The sequence below is a fragment of the Bufo bufo genome, unplaced genomic scaffold, assembly GCF_905171765.1.
Source record: "Bufo bufo unplaced genomic scaffold, aBufBuf1.1, whole genome shotgun sequence".
Lineage (NCBI taxonomy): Eukaryota > Metazoa > Chordata > Amphibia > Anura > Bufonidae > Bufo > Bufo bufo.
This window is the reverse complement of record NW_024400119.1, coordinates 570-20,458: the sequence shown is the minus strand read 5'-3', so window position 1 is coordinate 20,458 and position 19,889 is coordinate 570. Positions and strand designations below refer to the sequence as shown.

Below are 19,889 nucleotides of genomic sequence, written 5' to 3'. Positions count from 1 at the left end.
ACAAGGTACGGGCTGTTTAGGACTAGAGCACAAGTGACGTGATGAGAAATCCATGTTATGAAGACTTTCATCTAAACTATCAAATATAAAGAGAAGTTTTTCTGGTTCCTGTAAGATGTTACTAAGCTGCTCCTCCAGATATGGGTACTGATGAAGGATTAGAGCCTCCAGACTAACTTTATCCAGTCTGTTGAGTTCTCGGAATTTGAAGAAAAAGACAAAGGAGAATCTTTGATAGACATCCCCCTTCACCCAGTCATGGACAACCTTCTGCATCAGTGTGGTCTTCCCTACACCGGGCACTCCGCTCACCATTACCATATGTGGCACTTGTTCGGATCGGTGGCACCAGCGGAACAGTTTGTTGGGGGAAATGCGTAGTAATTCATTTTGTTTTCTCTTTAAGTATTCCTCATGTTTTACCCCGGTCTCTATGAGCTCATTCTCAGAGCGTTCTCTGAAGTGATCAGTGGAGACAATGATGAGGTTGACATAACGTGTAGAGAATGGAAAACTCTCCTCTCGCTGGTCACATCTTGGAGGTTTGTTCTCTAGAAGTTTCTCAGTTCTTTCATGTAAATGTTTCTTGTGACGGATCTGGAATTCTATAGAAAATAGGAAAATAAAAGGTGAAGATAAGAAGCTGAAACAGAACTAAATATCTTGATGAAGAAATGGCAGATATCTGTACATTGCTGAATTTTCCAGCTCCTTTTGGCCACATGACTTTTCTAGACACATTGGAGCGGATTTACTAATAGTGTCTGAAAGTAAGACAGTGTGAACTAAGACCAGACCGTCTGACACTGCTCCAGATTTATCACACACAACACCAAGGGCACCACAAACCAGGGAGACCCCAAACCAGGGTTTGCCACGAGGGGGACAAATGGTGCTCTATTCACTGTGCACGGTCCAATGAGTACCAGGGAGGACCATAGCCACGGTGAGTACTAGTACCACCATCACACACATTCTCACCTTCCGCCCGGGCCACCGCTGCATGTAACTAACTAGAATACTAGGTGTGGTGGTGCTGTACGGTGTAATTTACATGAAATGCAGTCAGCATGTCATAGAGCAGGAGGAGCTGAGCAGATTGGTGTATAGTTTATGGGAAAAGATCCAGTAAAACTTGTACTTTATTTATTAAAAGCAGCACTGTCAGCATGATCAACCCTACTAAACCAGACATAGTGCCTGGTAGGGTTGATCATTCTGTACAAATTATATAATTTTTTTCAATGTATTAATAATGCATAGAAATCATTACTTTTATAAATATGCAAATTACTTTGAGTACTTTCACACTAGCGTTATTATTTTCCGGTATTGAAATCCGGTAAAGGGTCTAAATACCGGAAAAAAACGCTTCAGTTTTGTCCCAATGCATTCTGAATGGAAAGCAATCCGTTCAGTATGCATCAGGATGTCTTCCGTTCCGTCCCATGTACAGTATTTGACCGGACAAAATACTGCAGCTTGCTGTGGTATTTTTTACGGCCAAAACTCCGGAACACTACCGCACTTGCTGGATCCGGCATTAATTTTCATTGAAATGTATTAACGCCGGATCCAGTACCAAGTGTTACGGAAATTTCCGCATCGCCGTATCCGGTTTTCCGGTCTGCGCATGTGCAGTTCTTTCTAGCTTTGAAAAAATTCAATACCGGATCAGTTATTCCGGCTGATACCGGAAAGACGGATCCGGTATTTCAATGAATAAGTCCGGATCCAGAAAAAATATATATATCCGTTTGGATACAGATTTCCAGATCCGGCAACGGAACTGCCTGCTGGATTCTAACAACGCTAGTGTGAAAGAACCCTTAGTTGGAACACTGAGGGGTGTGCTGTAGCGCTATAAGCACCCCTGGTGCGCTGAACACTTGTCACGGACGTATAGTTGTTTGACCGTGACGCGGTTGCCGTGCAGACTGGTTGCCGGGGGCAATGTGTAGTTTTCAGTTTGCACGCGCACTTCCCCTTTAAGGTGTGTCTCCCTGCTGTTTTGTGAGCGAGGGGTTAATCTTCTAGCTGGTGGGGATTTAGGTGTGTCTTGGATGTGGCCACTTTGTGGATATTACCTGTGGCTTCCTGGCTGGAGTCAGTGGTACTCCAGGCTTGTTTGGTGTTGGAGCTCTGCTCCTCTCCTGGGTGAATCTGCCCTGTCCTTGAGGGCCACCTTGTTGGACATAAATTGACTCCCCTTGTATCCTCACCTTGTTGTATGTCTGGTGTGGGTTTATGTTCTGGGTGTGGTGTATGTCTAGTGTGTTGTTACATGTCTGGTTTGTTGATGTTGTGTCCAGCATGTCTGCTAGACATTTTCCCTGTCTGTTGTGGCCTCCGGAAGGGGGTCTCATGGTTTCCCAGAGGGCTGAACCAAATGTCAAGTCTGTGAGCTGTTGCTGGAGTGCTGGTTCCTGTGTGCCAGTATGTACTGCATCCATTTGGTGTTTGGATCGCAGTGAGTTCATATGGGTTCCAGTTTACCTTGGTGTGGTCTTCTGTTGTGCCGTCCAGAAGCTGCGGCAGGTAAGTTACCATGCCTTCCTTGGTTCTTGGTTCAGTGGTTATCCCCGCCACTGGATACTTACCTGCCGTTCTACTTGGCTTCCTCTTTTTGCTACTGGGCCGATTGAGACTCCTGTTCTTCCGTGTCTTGGAAGAACAGGTCGTCTCTCCCTGCTCCTATGTGAGGGATTATCAGTGGTATGAGCCGTCCTACCATCCAGGTCCGCTCATGCGTTGAGGAGTTAGGGCGAGGATCAGGGACACTTTAGGAGGTGACCTGCTCTTTGATTCCGACATCCTGGCCTAGCTGCTTCCCTACATACCCATCATCGTACGGTGGGGAGTTTACCCCCCACTCCCCACCGTGACAGCACTGCACCCCGACATTTCATTGATAGAGCCAGACACCTTATCTTTCCCTGTCTTCTGCACCTGAGTACTACCTCCAAATGTCTGCGCCTGTACTACAGCTTTGCTGATGCTTACCGAGCATTTCATATCCATACCGCACAGGAGCAGGCGACCTCATTTAACCCAGAAGCGATCCTCCTCTCTCTCTGTAGCCAGGGACGCCTCTACTTCCGCGTTTATGTCATCAGCACCTGCATCGGTCAGCAAGCAGCAGAAGAGCTATAGCAGAAGTGCAGACTTTTGGAGGGTTAATCATGCTGACAGGGTCGCTTTAAAATCATACTCATTCTGGGCTGTGAAGTCAAGAAGGTGGTTCTATCAGTGATTAACAGTTTTCTTTCCATAAGGAGGAGGTCCTATCAGGGACTGACAGCCTTCCCTCTATGAGGAGGAGGTCCTATCAGGGACTGACAGCCTTCCCACTATGAGGAGGAGGTCCTATCAGGGACTGACAGCCTTCCCTCTATGAGGAGGAGGTCCTATCAGGGACTGACAGCCTTCCCTCTATGAGGAGGAGGTCCTATCAGGGACTGACAGCCTTCCCTCTATGAGGAGGAGGTCCTATCAGGGACTGACAGCCTTCCCTCTATGAGGAGGAGGTCCTATCAGGGACTGACAGCCTTCCCTCTATGAGGAGAAGGTCCTATCAGTGACTGACAGACTTCCCTCTATGAGGAGGAGGTCCTATCAGGGACTGACAGACTTCCCTCTATGAGGAGGAGGTCCTATCAGTGACTGACAGCCTTCCCTCTATGAGGAGGAGGTCCTATCAGGGACTGACAGCCTTCCCTCTATGAGGAGGTGGTCCTATCAGTGACTGACAGCCTTCCCTCTATGAGGAGGAGGTCCTATCAGTGACTGACAGCCTTCCCTCTATGAGGAGGAGGTCCTATCAGTGACTGACAGCCTTCCCTCTATGAGGAGGAGGTCCTACCAGGGACTGACAGCCTTCCCTCTATGAGGAGGAGGTCCTATCAGGGACTGACAGCCTTCCCTCTATGAGGAGGTCCTATCAGTGACTGACAGCCTTCCCTCTATGAGGAGGCGGTCCTATCAGTGACTGACAGCCTTCCCTCTATGAGGAGGAGGTCCTATCAGTGACTGACAGCCTTCCCTCTATGAGGAGGAGGTCCTATCAGTGACTGAGAGCCTTCCCTCTATGAGGAGGAGGTCCTATCAGTGACTGACAGCCTTCCCTCTATGAGGAGGAGGTCCTATCAGTGACTGACAGCCTTCCCCCTATGAGGAGGAGGTCCTATCAGGGACTGACAGCCTTCCCTCTATGAGGAGGAGGTTATACTGAATCGTCACAGAAAACGATATATGAATCTGCTCCGCTCCTCCTGCTCTATAACAACCCGCTGCAGTCCAAACACCATGTTCTATGTGACAGGTGTAATGTAATGTAAACTATGAGCAGTTTTATTATAATAGGTCTATATAAATCTCACTTACCTTTGAGTTGTGGGGACAGTTGGTGTCCATATTCATCCAGCAGGATTTGCTCCACCAGAGTGTCACCTAATAAGAAATGATACAGACGTCATCAGTGCTGGACGTAGACATATAATGTACAGGAAATATCACATTTTACAGGGACCGGACGAGGTCTAATGGTCCTAAATGTACAGCTGTGAAATAGTGTCCATGTCCCCCACACTGTGCTAGTCACTGTGTATGGTCACATTGTGGTGGTCATTGTATGTCCTGGCATTGTGATGGATACAGTGTGAATGTGCGAGGGTGCTAGATGGAAGGCCACAGAGGAGTGTGTTACAGTATTCTAGGTGGGAGATGATGAGGGCATGTACAAAATTTTTGCAGATTAATGGTTCAGGAATGTGCAAATTCAAGAGATATTTTTGAGTTGGAGGTGGCAGGTGATGGGCTGGTTGGTGATGGGCTTGGATGTGCGGTTAGAAGGACTTGTGAGGACTTGGTTGACCGAGGAGTGTGTGCAGCCATTGACCATGATAGGTCTGTTGGGGGGATTGAGTGAGATGGGGGAAACATGATAAATTCTGTTTTATCCATGTTAATTTTAGAAAGCAAGAGCAGAAAGAAGATATAGAAGATAGGCATTGTGCGATTCTTGATAGTAAGGTGGTGATGTCTGGAAAAGAGAGGTAAATGTGTGTAGCATAAAAGTGATACTGAAATCCATGGGACTCCATGAGCTGTCCCTGGCCAAAGGTGTAGATTGAGAAGAGCAGGGGTCCTAAGACAGAGCCTTAAGGGACACCAACAGAGTGGGGACGAGACGAGGAGGTGGTGTGCAAGTGGGAGACACTAGATGTCCAGTATGTGAGGTATGATGTGATCCAGGAGAGGGCCAGGTCTGTGATGCCAAGAGATGAAAGAGTTTGTAAGAGAAGGGAGTGGTCGACGGCAGGGGCGGATTGCCAATGTATTGTATCGGGGAACTTCCCGGTGGGCCGGTGGTGCCCAGCTATTCTTTTAAACACTTGCAGCCAGCGCCAATACACATACCGCCGGCTGCACTGGCTGACAAAGATCCCGGCTGCTGCGCTGCTCAGTCCCGACTGTCTGACACTTCTGGGGCTATACGTTTGTGTGGAGGTGGGTGGTGGTTGAGACCGTGTGGTGTGCGCAGTGTCAGTGATTTACCGAGTGACTCAGTCACTGCCTGCCAGCCCTGCTGCGCTACACTGACTGGACTTAGTTTGGGTGGGCTCGGCCCCTCGGGTGTGTGAGATCTCTCACCTCGCTGCCGCTCTGACCCTAGGCTGCCCGAGTGAGTTTGACACTTCCAAGTGTGAAGTTCCACACAAATGAGATTATGGGGCTGGCTGGCGTGCACAATGTCAGCTAAACTATTCAGACATGGCACGTGCCGGCCCTAGTGATGTGACCCTGTGCATGCTGCCTGTATGCTGCTGTGAGAAGTGATCTGGACAGTAGGGTGGAAAGGCTTTCCTCTGTAATGGTGGAGAAGCAGGTTTGGGGGAAGGGAGATGAGTAGTTGTGTAGAGGGGCTGTGGGGACTGTAGGCTGAAGCTTCTCTGATGTCTGCGGCATAGTCCTCAGCTGAGATGAAGGGTGAGGGTGGAGGCACTGGGGGACGGAGAAGAGTCACAAGGGTTAAACCGTTGTCTAGGGTTGTGATACAGAGAAGATATGATGTGAAGTAGGTCTGTTTTGCAGCAGTGAGTGCGGACTTGAAGTTGAGAAGGGATTGTTTGTATGTGATAAAGTATAGAGGGGTATTGTGGTGGTCACTATGAGGACACTGTGATGGTCACTGTATGTGACGGTCATTACATGAGGACCCTGAAGCCTCATCGGCAATTGCTGCTATCATTTATACATGTTTGTCATGTTCACATTGAGTAACTTTTAGGCTATTTTTTAATATCACCTGTGGCTCGTTTTGGCATCAAACCCTAATCCAGACCCAAATCAATTCAGGCCACAGGCAAGACCTAAACTTCACACCCCAGACTAGACTCCAAAATTGGTTCAGATCCCTAATAAATCCAGAGGGAGATCTTTATTACTGTGGACAATGTAAGTCATGAAGACCTCTATATCATGGGTGACACGTCTGATACACGATGTTACCTCTATGACGGAGTTCCTTCAGTACAGCGTCCAGGCCGGGGGAACCATGACGTCTCCGTAATACATAGAGACTGACCCACAGTCCTATCACAGCTTCTCTTCCTAGGTAATATATATCCTGTAGTAAAGTCCGCGCCAATCTTCTTCTATCATCTTCTAGACTGTGGTATTTCTAGAACCCAAGAAAGATCAAGCATAAGGTGCGTTATACACAGATACATAACACAAAGGGTTAACACACTGCAGATATTACATGTCTGTCTTCTCTATGTGTTGTCCAGCGAAAGAGAAATCTATGGGATAGTTGTGGAGAAAATCCTTCCTGAATCCACAAGTAACAGATTATTTCCAGGATGTAGTGACCCCTAATGTACGTGTGCGGGGGAGGGGATAAATCCTCCACAATACTGGATTATACACTTCTGGGGGGGTCTCCATCAGATATGAGCTGCTGTCTATTATTACACTGGAAGTTGTCCAACATCTTAAGCTACTTTCACACTGGCGTTTTGGCTTTCCGTTTGTGAGATCCGTTTCAGGGCTCTCACAAGCGGTCCAAAACGGATCCGTTTTGCCCTAATGCATTCTAAATGGAGAAGGATCCGCTCAGAAGGCATCAGTTTGCCTCCATTCTGTCTCCATTCCGCTTTGGTGTCCGTCTGACGAAACTGAGCCAAACGGATCTGACACAATATGGCGCAATAGAAAACGGATCCGTCCCCCATTGACTTTCATTGGTGTTCAAGATGGATCCGTTTTGGCTATGTTAAAGATAATACAAACGGATCCGTTCTGAACGGATGCAGACGGTTGTATTATCTGAACGGATCAGTCTGTGCAAATCTATGACGGAGCCGCACCAAACGCGAGTGTGAAAGTCGCCTTACTCTGACGTATGAAGCACAGTTGTCATTCAGCCTCTTGTAGACAGCAGGATGGTGACATGAATGTTGCGCAGGGGATGTGGATCTGATGTGTCACTTGAACAGATTTGGCTTGGGGTAACTCCTAATGGTGTCATCTAATCAGCCCCCCTGGTCTTCACCCTTTAACCCCTATACAGGGGAACCATCAGGCCGCTACCTCCTGGAGTAGTCTCTGTGGCGGGCATCAACCACCAGTATAAAAGTGAGGTAAACTGTGCCTGTACCACGTGATATCACTTGGGGCATTTATATACAACACCGGCGGCTCATGTCCTCTCACCTCAGTATCCGGGAGATTTCGGGACTGTAGCTCACGCAGAAGTGGTTGAAGACTCGTGTTCTCCACAATGTGGAGCAGATCCTCCTGGAAATATTCATACGTCATCCTCAGGAGGTGATCTTCACACTGACGGAGCTGCTGGTAGAACTGCCGGGTCTCATCATCTAAGAAACGGAGGAGACACAAGAATGAAGTCGTCTAGAACATGGAGGAGACTGATGGCAGTTTATGTGGAATATTCCTGTCCTGGAGCATTTTACAGGTTTCCACTAATGAGAAATCCACAACCCCCTGTAATTCCCCAGCAAAATCCCTGCAGGACACATTCACAGGAGACATCTTTACATTGATTTCAGTATTTCTATACATGGAGATACATGGCAGATGTCAGTCACTGGTGAGAAGCGAGGGGAACGCTCCTCTTATTCAAGAGAGAACCAGTCTCTATAATACACTGCCCTCAGAGGGAGTCGGTCAGCGGTTCTGTCAATACTAAATTGGGCTCCCGGCATCCGGTTTGGTGGGTACACCTCTGCCATCATTTGTACCGCTGCCTCATGTATATTTACCGCTATACTGTGACTGTGCCTGAAGATGTGGGTAGTTTCATGTCACACTTGCTGGATGCTATTGGACAGGTAACTTTTCTGTAGCCATCTCATTATCATCACAGGCAGGATGACAATGATAGGTATCACCTCTGTATAGATAACACAGGATCCACCATTTTCTCTACAGATAATGGCTACATCTTATCTTCTTCCTCCTGACCTCTGCACAGGTCACAAAGCATGAACAGAAAATGAAAATCACCAGAAATTCTGAAAAGACGATTAACATAAAAACTTGACTGAGACAACAGGTCGTTTTCTGAGGACACACTCCCTTTAAGGACGCCGTCTATTTTGGTAGTTAAAGGGGTTGTCTGGGTTCATGCTCCGATGCTCTCCTTTGCCCTACGTTAAATCACGCAGGGCAAGGGCTCTTTTGTTTACAATCAAACACTGCCGGGCGGAAGCTTCAATAAACTGCATAAATGTAAAAAATTATTTGGGGTGATAACAAGAAAAAAAGTGATTCCACCACAGTTTTTGGGTTCTGTGTTTATGGTGATTTATATAGTGTTTATAAATTTCTACTTTTATACAGCAAAAAAAAAATTTCATTTAAAAAAAGTATTTTGTGTGTCCCTTCACCCAGAACATTTTAATTTTTCCACTGACGGACATGTATGAGGCTTGTATTTGGGGGGATGAGTTTTCATTGGGCCCATTCTGTGGTACTTTCTACTTTTTGATAACAGTAAAGTAGAATGAACAAAACCCTGCAATTTTGGCATTTTTTTTGCAGTTTACCGTATGGGATAAAAAAAATTATGATTTTATGGTTTGGGTCGTTACGGATGTGGTGATAAAAATTATCTATAGGCTTTTTATTTATTTGTTAACCTTTTTACATTAATAAACAAGGGAATAAAGGTGTTTGGGGGGGGGGTTGCTTGTTTTTCTTTTTTCCTCTAAGAGACTCTGTCACCATGAACAACCCTATTAAATTAGACATACCGCCTGGTAGGGCTCATCGTGCTGATTAAAACGATACCTTTCTTTTTTTCTGTATGATAAACAGCTGCAGAGAAATCTGTGTATTATTCATATGTAAATGAGAAGTTGTATATAATATAATATATAATAGTTGTATATAATATAATATACATAATATAATAATATAATAATATTACTGATAATAAAAACACCTAACAATATTCAGAATAGTATTAGGTTATAGCAAAAAAAAACAAAAAAACAATTACTGGTTTATTCACAGACACAATATATGATTATAAAGAAACCAGTAATATTTATTAGCTTTCTAAAAAAAAAAAAAAAAAAAAAAAACATTCTCAATACGATAAGGACATAGACTTTTCTCATGGGATAAATGTGTGATAGAAAATAGAGAATTGTGTATAAAGCAGTAATATGCAGATTAGCTTTCTGAGCAGATCTCAGTGTGGTGAAGCTATAGTACATAGTGTATATGACATGTAGATGATAGCAGACGGCTCTTGGTCTTGGACAGGCCTCTGCCCTCAGCATGTCTAGCCCTGTCAATCAAGGGGAAGGAGAGTGTGCAGAGCACAGGGGGTGTTCCATAGCAGTGCTCAAAGGATTCAGCCCTGCCTCCTGGTGCTCCAACGTATCATTTGCAAGTGAATAAAAACACAGATCTCTCTGCAGCTGTTTACCCTACAGACAAAAGAAAGGTATAGTTTTAATCAGCATGTTGAGCCCCACTAGGCGGTATGTCTGCTTTAATAGGGTTGATCCTGGTGACAGAGACTCTTTAATACTTTACTTTTTTTACACACTAAACTGCTGTGTATTATTTCAGTGATTGTAAAACTGACAAAATGCCTATTTAGCCCTTCCAAATGCAGAGCTGCTTCAAAGACACTTGTAATTGCAAATGTCTACTTCCCTAATTCAGGGCAGACCTTATTCGCCTCTACGGTGTTTGCAGCTTTGGATGACTTTGCAGATGGCCTCCCGGTCATTCTAGGTGGGGACCTTAATTTTCCTCTGGATGCAGCTCTGGACACATCTACAGGTAGGTCTTCCGTATCTGCTGGAGTGGCCCGGGAGATGCCTTCAGTCCCTAAGATTGGTGGACATATAGCGTATCCTGAATCCTACTAATAATGGGGGGTGCCTCTTTCGCCCCTCAGGCTCTGACTGCACACATATGTGTAATCCCTAACCCGGGCAAAGATCCCCTGGTCTCTAGTAACTATCGGCCGATCTCACTAATCAACATAAATGTAAAGATCTATTCTAAAATTTAGGCCGATAGATTGAAGATACATATGCCTTCCTTAATACATGAGGACCAGGTGGGCTTTGTCCCGGGTCGGGAATCCAGAGACAACACAATACGGTCTTTGGCTCTTATAGCCCGAGCCCATGCAAAAGCTTCCTCCCTTTGTCTGCTCTCGGTCGACGCTGAAAAAGCGTTTGAATGGGTAGACTGCGTCTTTCTGGGAGTGGCACTGGAGGCCTTTGGATTGGGTCCTCACATGGTCACTCGAATCCTTGCTCTTTATAAGAACCCCAGAGCCCAGGTTTGAATTAATGGTTCGTTGTCATCTTCTTTTAGGATACACAATGGTACCAGACAGGGGTGCCCACTCTCCCCCTTATTATACACTGCGTGCAGAATTATTAGGCAAATGAGTATTTTGACCACATCATCCTCTTTATGCATGTTGTCTTACTCCAAGCTGTATAGGCTCGAAAGCCTACTACCAATTAAGCATATTAGGTGATGTGCATCTCTGTAATGAGAAGGGGTGTGGTCTAATGACATCAACACCCTATATTAGGTGTGCATAATTATTAGGCAACTTCCTTTCCTTTGGCAAAATGGGTCAAAAGAAGGACTTGACAGGCTCAGAAAAGTCAAAAATAGTGAGATATCTTGCAGAGGGATGCATCACTCTTAAAATTGCAAAGCTTCTGAAGCGTGATCATCGAACAATCAAGCGTTTCATTCAAAATAGTCAACAGGGTCGCAAGAAGCGTGTGGAAAAACCAAGGCGCAAAATAACTGCCCATGAACTGAGAAAAGTCAAGCGTGCAGCTGCCAAGATGCCACTTGCCACCAGTTTGGCCATATTTCAGAGCTGCAACATCACTGGAGTGCCCAAAAGCACAAGGTGTGCAATACTCAGAGACATGGCCAAGGTAAGAAAGGCTGAAAGACGACCACCACTGAACAAGACACACAAGCTGAAACGTCAAGACTGGGCCAAGAAATATCTCAAGACTGATTTTTCTAAGGTTTTATGGACTGATGAAATGAGAGTGAGTCTTGATGGGCCAGATGGATGGGCCCGTGGCTGTATGGGTAAAGGGCAGAGAGCTCCAGTCCGACTCAGACGCCAGCAAGGTGGAGGTGGAGTACTGGTTTGGGCTGGTATCATCAAAGATGAGCTTGTGGGGCCTTTTCGGGTTGAGGATGGAGTCAAGCTCAACTCCCAGTCCTACTGCCAGTTTCTGGAAGACACCTTCTTCAAGCAGTGGTACAGGAAGAAGTCTGCATCCTTCAAGAAAAACATGATTTTCATGCAGGACAATGCTCCATCACACGCGTCCAAGTACTCCACAGCGTGGCTGGCAAGAAAGGGTATAAAAGAAGAAAATCTAATGACATGGCCTCCTTGTTCACCTGATCTGAACCCCATTGAGAACCTGTGGTCCATCATCAAATGTGAGATTTACAAGGAGGGAAAACAGTACACCTCTCTGAACAGTGTCTGGGAGGCTGTGGTTGCTGCTGCACGCAATGTTGATGGTGAACAGATCAAAACACTGACAGAATCCATGGATGGCAGGCTTTTGAGTGTCCTTGCAAAGAAAGGTGGCTATATTGGTCACTGATTTGTTTTTGTTTTGTTTTTGAATGTCAGAAATGTATATTTGTGAATGTTGAGATGTTATATTGGTTTCACTGGTAAAAATAAATAATTGAAATGGGTATATATTTGTTTTTTGTTAAGTTGCCTAATAATTATGCACAGTAATAGTCACCTGCACACACAGATATCCCCCTAAAATAGCTAAAACTAAAAACAAACTAAAAACTACTTCCAAAAATATTCAGCTTTGATATTAATGAGTTTTTGGGGTTCATTGAGAACATGGTTGTTGTTCAATAATAAAATTAATCCTCAAAAATACAACTTGCCTAATAATTCTGCACTCCCTGTATATCATGATTATGGAATTGCTGCCTAGGTGCTTTGAGGGCTAATTAATCTATTAGAGGAGTCAGACTTGGGGAAGTGGAATCTAAAATAGCTATCTATGTTGACGACCTCCTCATTTATTGCTCAGACCCGGTTGTCGGCCTTCCCAATATTCTGAAGGAGTTCTCGGCCTTTGGGGACCTAAGTAATTTTAAGGTAAACCTCCACAAATCTGAGATACTCAATATAACTTTACCCACTTCCACTGTACTTATGCTACAGTCATAATTTTCCTTTCATTGGGCGCAGGGACACATCAAATACCTAGGCATTGCTATCCCCCCAAAATTAAATGACCTCTACCCCGCCAATTTCACCCCCCTCCTGGAGGAAATCAGGAAGGATTTACAGGCTTGGAAGAAATCACCATTATCATGGTTTGAAAGGATTCACACAATCAAAATGAATGTCCTGCCAAGGATATTGTATATCTTTAGAACTATCCCCATTACCTTACCATATAAATTCTTTAAGGCCTTTAGATCAATGTTCATAGATTTTATATGGTCAGGTTCATCTCCTAGGCTGGGTATACGTTTCCTGACTCGTTCCAAGTTGAGGGGGGGGGTGGGGCTCCCTGACCTGCAACTGTGCCATAAAGCATCAATGCTTTCATACATTGTAGACTGGTTCCATAGTGGTTTAACTAAACAATGGATCTAGTTTGAGAGGATGGAGATCGGACACCCGGCCCAGGACCCGTTATGGATCACAAAACCACATAGACCCAAGAGTCTCCCACTTTTAACATTGGGAATATTGCAATTCTGGGATAAATTTGCGGCACCTCTGGGTCTCACAACCTTCCCGGGGCCCATGACTCCTATGTTTGATAATCCGGAATTTCCCCCGGGGGTGGGACAACAAACGTTGCTGGGCCTGCGGAGTGAGGATTGCCCGAGGGCATATCAGTTCCTGAAGAAAGAGGCGATACAACCTCTAGACTCATTCCCTGGGGGCAATAGAGGGGCTTGGTATCAATATGCTAGTATTAAAACTTTCTTGCTGTCCCTGGGTCCTATCTCGAATATCTCCAGAGATCTTACCCCTTTTGAATCTTTATGTCTTCAATCTACCCAACCTACACATCTTGTGTCTTTGGTCTACGGGCTACTTCAGGAGAGCGGAGGTTCCCTATCTTCCCTACCATTTGTGTTGGCTTGGGAGAAAGAGCTTGAAAAATCTTTCTCTTCGGAGCAGTGGATGAAAGCATTTACCTTATCGCATAAGGCGTCCATTAGCTGCAATATACAGGAGAAGAATTTCAAGGTCATGTCCAGATGGTACAGAACACCAGCACTCCTACACTCTTTTTACCCCACATGTTCGGATTTATTTTGGCGCTGCAACAAGGAGGTGGGCTCAATGTCCCATATATGGTGGCAGTGTACTCATTTGACCTCCTTTTGGAAGGCCTTGAATGATCTGTATAATCAGGTGAGCGGTAGCTCGGTACGGTGGACCCTTGAAGGGGCAATATTGTTTATGATCCCAGGGCCCAATTTTGTCCTAAAAGGCGGACTTCGAAGATTTTTTCTGCAGGCCGCACGCCTGGTCATACCTCGATATTGGAAATCTCGAGTCACCCCACACATTAGGGACTGGTTAAACATTTTTGAACAGATCCGCAGAATGGAGGAGTTGTCAGCGGAAGATGAGGGAACAGATGAGAAATATACTAAAACTTGGACTCCTTGGATCTGATTTAAAGGATCCCAAGCATTCCAAAATTGGCTAGATCTTGTCTATACATAGAAGAAGAACAGTATACCTAAATTTGCATCCTTCCCTTCCCTCCCCCTTTTCCCTTCCCCTTAAGATAGTAGATTTTTCTTCTATATGTAATCCTTTATCTTCGCTAATATTGCTTATATCTCACATAAAATATGTGTTATTTTAGATTTCTTGAAGATAATTTGCGATTGACAATACTACTTGATTTCGCATGGACTTTGTCCAGTTGATTGTATTTATGTCAATAAAAGTAATTGAACAACAAATGCAAAGCCAAATAGTCATCTGTACAGGTCAGGTCCAGGGGCCATTATTAGGCTCTTCGCCTGCCCCACAATTACATCACGGGGGGCTCCTGCCCTCTCTCTACCCACTTAGATGCTGCAGCATTGACATGGGCATCTAAGGGGCTAAACTGCTGGGAATGGAGTTAGTTCTGATCCCAGCAGTGAGAGCCGGGACCCCACTGTATAATACAGCCAGTACTCGTCAGCATTGGCACGGTCCCAGCTCCTGCGCCATCTCTGTCCCATACGTTTACAGCACAGTGCGTGCACAGCCTATACTCATCAGAGTACTCATTAGGGTGCCTGTACACGATGCGGGATCAGTGCGGAGAAACCTCAGTGTACTACAGTGCCAGCACAGTGTATGAGAATAGACAAGTCTCATGGACACTTGTGGAAATTTAACTGCGGTGATGACTTCCCAATCCTCAGCAAGTCAATTATGTTTGTGGCTTTAGCTGAGGATTTCACCCTTTTCTAAATCAGGGCGAGATCTGTGGCAAAACTGCATCAATTTCACACCAAAAACTACTGCTATAAATTGCATTTTTTGGTGCACTCACTTGCACTTGTGTGCAGGGAACCTTAGATGATTAAGGATGCGTTCACACAATGCATTAGAAATCTGTAGTGAATCCACTTGTCTGTATTTTACCAAAGATTTAAGAAATTTTAATAGCTGCTCAATAGCGCATCGCTCCATACTGGGAGTATCACCATCCATTAGGGCAGGAAAGGGACATTTAGGGGCTGGCTTATTACTGGTTAGCGGCAAATACTGGTAATAGGGAGGCTAAATCAGATGATGTATAGATCGGAGGAAAAGGGGAGAAAACACCAGAAACACACAGATACGCGGGATGAAACATAAAGTAGGAATGCAATAGTTAGAAACATCTCATTCAAGAGGTTAGGCAGACTAGATGGGATATTGATGTACTACCCCAGGAATATAATATATGAGAAAACTATGTGATCACCTAATCAGACAATTCCGAGTGTATTAAATACTATGGCTCTCAAATGAAGCAGCCAAAGTTCAATTGCTCATTAAGTCCATTGGGGCACGGGGTGTTCAATTTATGTATCCACCAGGTCTCCCTCTGAAGGATCCGTCTGTCCCAGTCACCTCCCCTGGGGGACCTGGTGATCCCTTCAATTCCTTTGAACTTGAGTGCGTTCGTACGACTCTGATGGCATTCGTTCACTTGCCTTGCTACGGACGTATCCCTTTTGTTGCGGACATCATTGAGATGTTCCCCGATGTGACTGTGAAACTCTCTCTTTGTTTTGCCGAGGTAGTGTACGCTGCATTCACAAGTAATCAGGTAGACAACTCCCGTGGTGCGACAATTAATGAAGCCATTTATGTAGTGGCTATATCCGTTATCACGGTTGATAAAGGATTTGCCGGTTTGCACATAGTCACAGAAGCTACAGTTGCCACATCTGTAGCACCCCTTCACCGGGCCGCCAAGCCACGTTTTAAGGCTTGGCACTCCGGTGAAGTGGATATGTACCAAGCGATCCCACAAGTTCTTCCTCCTCCTATAGGTAATGGATGGGTAGAAATTGAGGGCATCCCCTAGGTCAGGATCCATTAAGAGTGTCTCCCAATGTTTAGAGATAGTACTGCGGACTTGGGTGGCGGCAGTGTCAAACGTGCCTACTACTCTAATGATGTTTGCAGTTTCTCACTTTGGGCGGTTGGATGCATGCAGATGATCAGTGCGTTCCTGATCCCGCGCCCTCTGGAATGCGGTGAGCAAGACCCTGTCAGGATATCCACGATCTTGGAATCTCCTACGTAAGTCGCCTGCCTGGTTGATGAATTCCCTCTCCTCTGAGCAATTCCGTCTAAGACATAGATATTGCTTGTGGGAATTCCCCGTTTAAGTGGTCCTAGATGGTTACATTTCCATCTCAATAGGGAATTAGTTGACGTTGGCTTACGATAAATACAGGTCTCGATTTGTCCTGATGTACCTTTCTGGATAAGGATGTCTAAAAATGGTAAGTGATCCTTCTCAATTACTGAGGTAAACCTCAGATTTATCATATTCTTGTTGAGATCTACCACAAACTCCTTAAATTCTCACTCGGTCCCGCTCCAGATGACAAAAATTTCATCAATGAAGCGTGACCATAACACCACATTGGCGAGACCTGTCACAGGGAGCAGATTTGCATACGACGGCGCACAAGAACTGCCCATCGCGGTGCCCCATAGCTGGTGAAAGTACCAGCCATCAAAAAGAAAACAATTCCTAGTCAATACAAACTGTAAAAGTTCAATGATAAAATCATTATGACTCAGAAATTGTTGGCCCCTTGATCTCAGAAAGTGTCTTACTGCCGAGATACCCGCCTCATGGAATATCAACGAATAAAGGGCATCCACATCAATTGATGCAAGGAACCAGTACTTCTCGATTAGTATGCCCTCGAGCTTGGTCAGTAAGTCAACGGTGTCCCTGATGTAGGAGGGGAGACTTTCAACAAATGGTCTCAACAGCTGGTCGATATAGATCCCACAGTTTTGTGAAAGACTGCCCACCCCCGAAAGGGACAATGCTGCTTAGTCTGATCTCGCTATGGAACGTTGAGATGGGACAACCCCTTTAAGGCAGTAGAGAGGGGGGCTGTATGAGGAGTAGTGGTGTTTGGGTGTCAGGAATGCTTTTTAAAGGGAACTCCGGGTGTTTTATATTGACGACCTATCCTCAGTATAGACTAATAGTATCAGTATGGCGGGGTCTGACTCCTGGTGCCCCCACTGATCAGCTTTTTGAGGAGAAGGCGACGCTCCATTGAGCCTTGTCGCAACTTACTAAGCACAGCACCTTCGATTGTACACTGGCTGTGCTTGGTATTGCATTTCAGCCCTATTCACTTGAACAGGACTGAGCTGAGCCCAGGCCATGTGACCAATGAATGTGACTGCACTAAATTAGGAAGAGGCTGCAGGGCTCACCGGAGCGCCGTGGTCTCTTCCCAGCTGATCGGCGGGGTGCTGAGAGAGGGACCCCCACTGGTCTGATACTGATGAGCTATTCTGGAGAGGACATCAATGTCAAAATCTCAGACAACCCCTTTTCTCGCAGTCCGGCCCTGCAGCAGCCACATCACAGTATATATCTGCTGTGTGACCCCATTTCCTATAAGTCTGTTCCTCATCAGGACATTGGAAGGTGAGAATCGTACAGATGTCGTAGATCAGTCACCGCATCCAGTAATAAGAGGAGGAATCCTTACCATCGCTGGGGGTTATAACGCTCATCCTGGACCTGGGACGATATCAAAATCACCTGCAACATAAAAAAACCTTTATTACATTTAGGAGGAGAAGAAAAAAGAAAATCCAGAATTTTCTTTAACCCCTTAAGCAGCGGCAGATTTTCCTCCCCACATTCTGACGTAAGGTTTGTATCTTCACATTCATGTGGCTGATGAGGTTTAGTGTTAATCGAGAAAGCAGAGGAGAGCTGGTGTGTAGGATCAGAGTATCGGGGATTGACAGGTAGAAGGGCAGCCTCCCATCTGGTGGGATGCTGCGTGGTAGACGTAGCGTGGTAGACGCCTGCTGCTGAGCACCCTCCTATGGTACTCGGGGTCCGGTGATCAACCAGGGAAGAAGAAAAATCAAGGAGTTCGGCAGTGCGGCAAGGAAGAGTCAGGGAGACCTTGAGTGAAAAAGAGCTCGACAATGTGTTTCAGGGTTGGGTTGGAGTGACCCCTTTCTCCGGTAAGTACATCAACAGCAGTGGTGCACCTCCAATAGAGGCAGACCAGGCAGCTTCTACGGGGCCCCTGTGGGAAGGGTGCCCGCAGTGGAGGATAGGCCACACCACCTAATTACACTTATATAGGTAGCGGCTAAACTCCATGCAGGAAACTGACCTTCTGACGTCACTGGTTCACATGACTTTTGAATAGAAGGGTCGGAAGCTGAAGCGACACCACCCACTTATATGGCTACCTGTGAGAGGAGACTATAGGACGTGGAGAAGGACCTTTGGTGATGTCATTATCACCATGTGACCAGTTCAGGAAGCCAAGGCATAGCAGAGCAGGAAAGTCTGAAGGACCTTTGGTGATGTCATCATCATTTGAGCAGTGCAGACAACTGGCGAAACCTGTGTGATGTGGCTGTGAGGGGGCAGAGCTTGTGTGTGGTGCCTGGATGCAAGATTAGTTTCGTCCTGGGATAGTCCATATAACATCCTCGTAATGCTGGGAGTTGTAGTTATGTCCTATTATATCCCTCTACATGTAATTGCAACGTAAATATCCACAAAAATAAGAAACAATACAGCATGTGTGGGATCATACCTAAACCCCCAAAAAATAATGTATACACATAGCCACACATAAAGGTAACCCGACATATGTTTCGCTTGTGCGCTTCTTCCGGGGGGCGTACGTTGGGCTTTCGGTCTTCCCCTGAGAGGTCAGTAACCCATGCTTTTTATGATATTACTAGCTAGTTTTATCTAGCTTTATTTGCTTACTTAGTCGGGTCTGGTTTAAGGTCAATAATCCTTTCATCTGTATTTTGCTACCACAATAACCCCTTATGGGCTTGCAGGTTACCGTATACCATTCTACTGTGACCATCTGATCTCCTTTGGTTATCTTATTTCCATATCACGGACAACAGTGTTTTTATTGGCAATAGTGGGATTCTTTTTACACAGGTCTAGCCAATATTTATAGGTGGGTGCACCATTGTGGATGTTCACCCATTACAAATTTTTATATCTATTCCTGTGTATTTTCCTCACTGCCATTATATTGCCTGTGATTGGACGTTTAATGGGTGATATGGAGATCACATGAGACACAGGTGGTGTTTCTTGAATTCATATGGCTACTTCTAAGTGTGGTTGCACTTTTATTTATTGATAGTTATTATATCCTCTTTTGGGGGGGGGGGGGGGGGGGGAGTTGTTTTGTTCTACATTTCAACATCTCCGCCAATTTTTCTGTAATTGTTTCTGATATCTATTTATAATAATAAAGATGTAATGTTTGTACCTTTATGTGTGGCTTTGTGTATACGTTCTTTTTTTAAAATGTAATTGCAACGTATGCCCTAGTACAGTCTGGTAATGCTGGGAGTTGTAGTTCTGTCTTATATATTTAATATATAATACCTATAATAATATATATAGGTATATGACCGGCTGTAAAATTACAGTATATAACTGCAGCTTGTCCTGTGTGTGGACGGCATGTGGTCAGGTATATGACGGCTGTATAGTTACAGTATATAACGGCAGCTTGTCCTGTGTGTGGACGGTATGTGGTCAGGTATATGACTGTCTGTATAGTTACAGTATATAACC

At 45.3% G+C, this 19,889-nt stretch overlaps 1 protein-coding gene across 1 annotated transcript; it reads right to left on the bottom strand.

Moving 5' to 3' along the window:
* Positions 1–9: 9 nt before the first annotated feature.
* LOC120983697 (NACHT, LRR and PYD domains-containing protein 12-like) lies at positions 10–17,853 on the bottom strand (the record flags this gene model as incomplete). The annotated part of the gene is made up of 5 exons (XM_040413214.1): positions 17,797–17,853; positions 7,717–7,880; positions 6,511–6,682; positions 4,384–4,449; positions 10–605 (listed from the first exon to the last, which is right to left on the bottom strand). Coding segments are annotated over exons 1-5 (1,023 nt in total), but the record flags the coding sequence as incomplete, so codon positions are not given.
* Between the last annotated feature and the right edge of the window lie 2,036 nt (positions 17,854–19,889).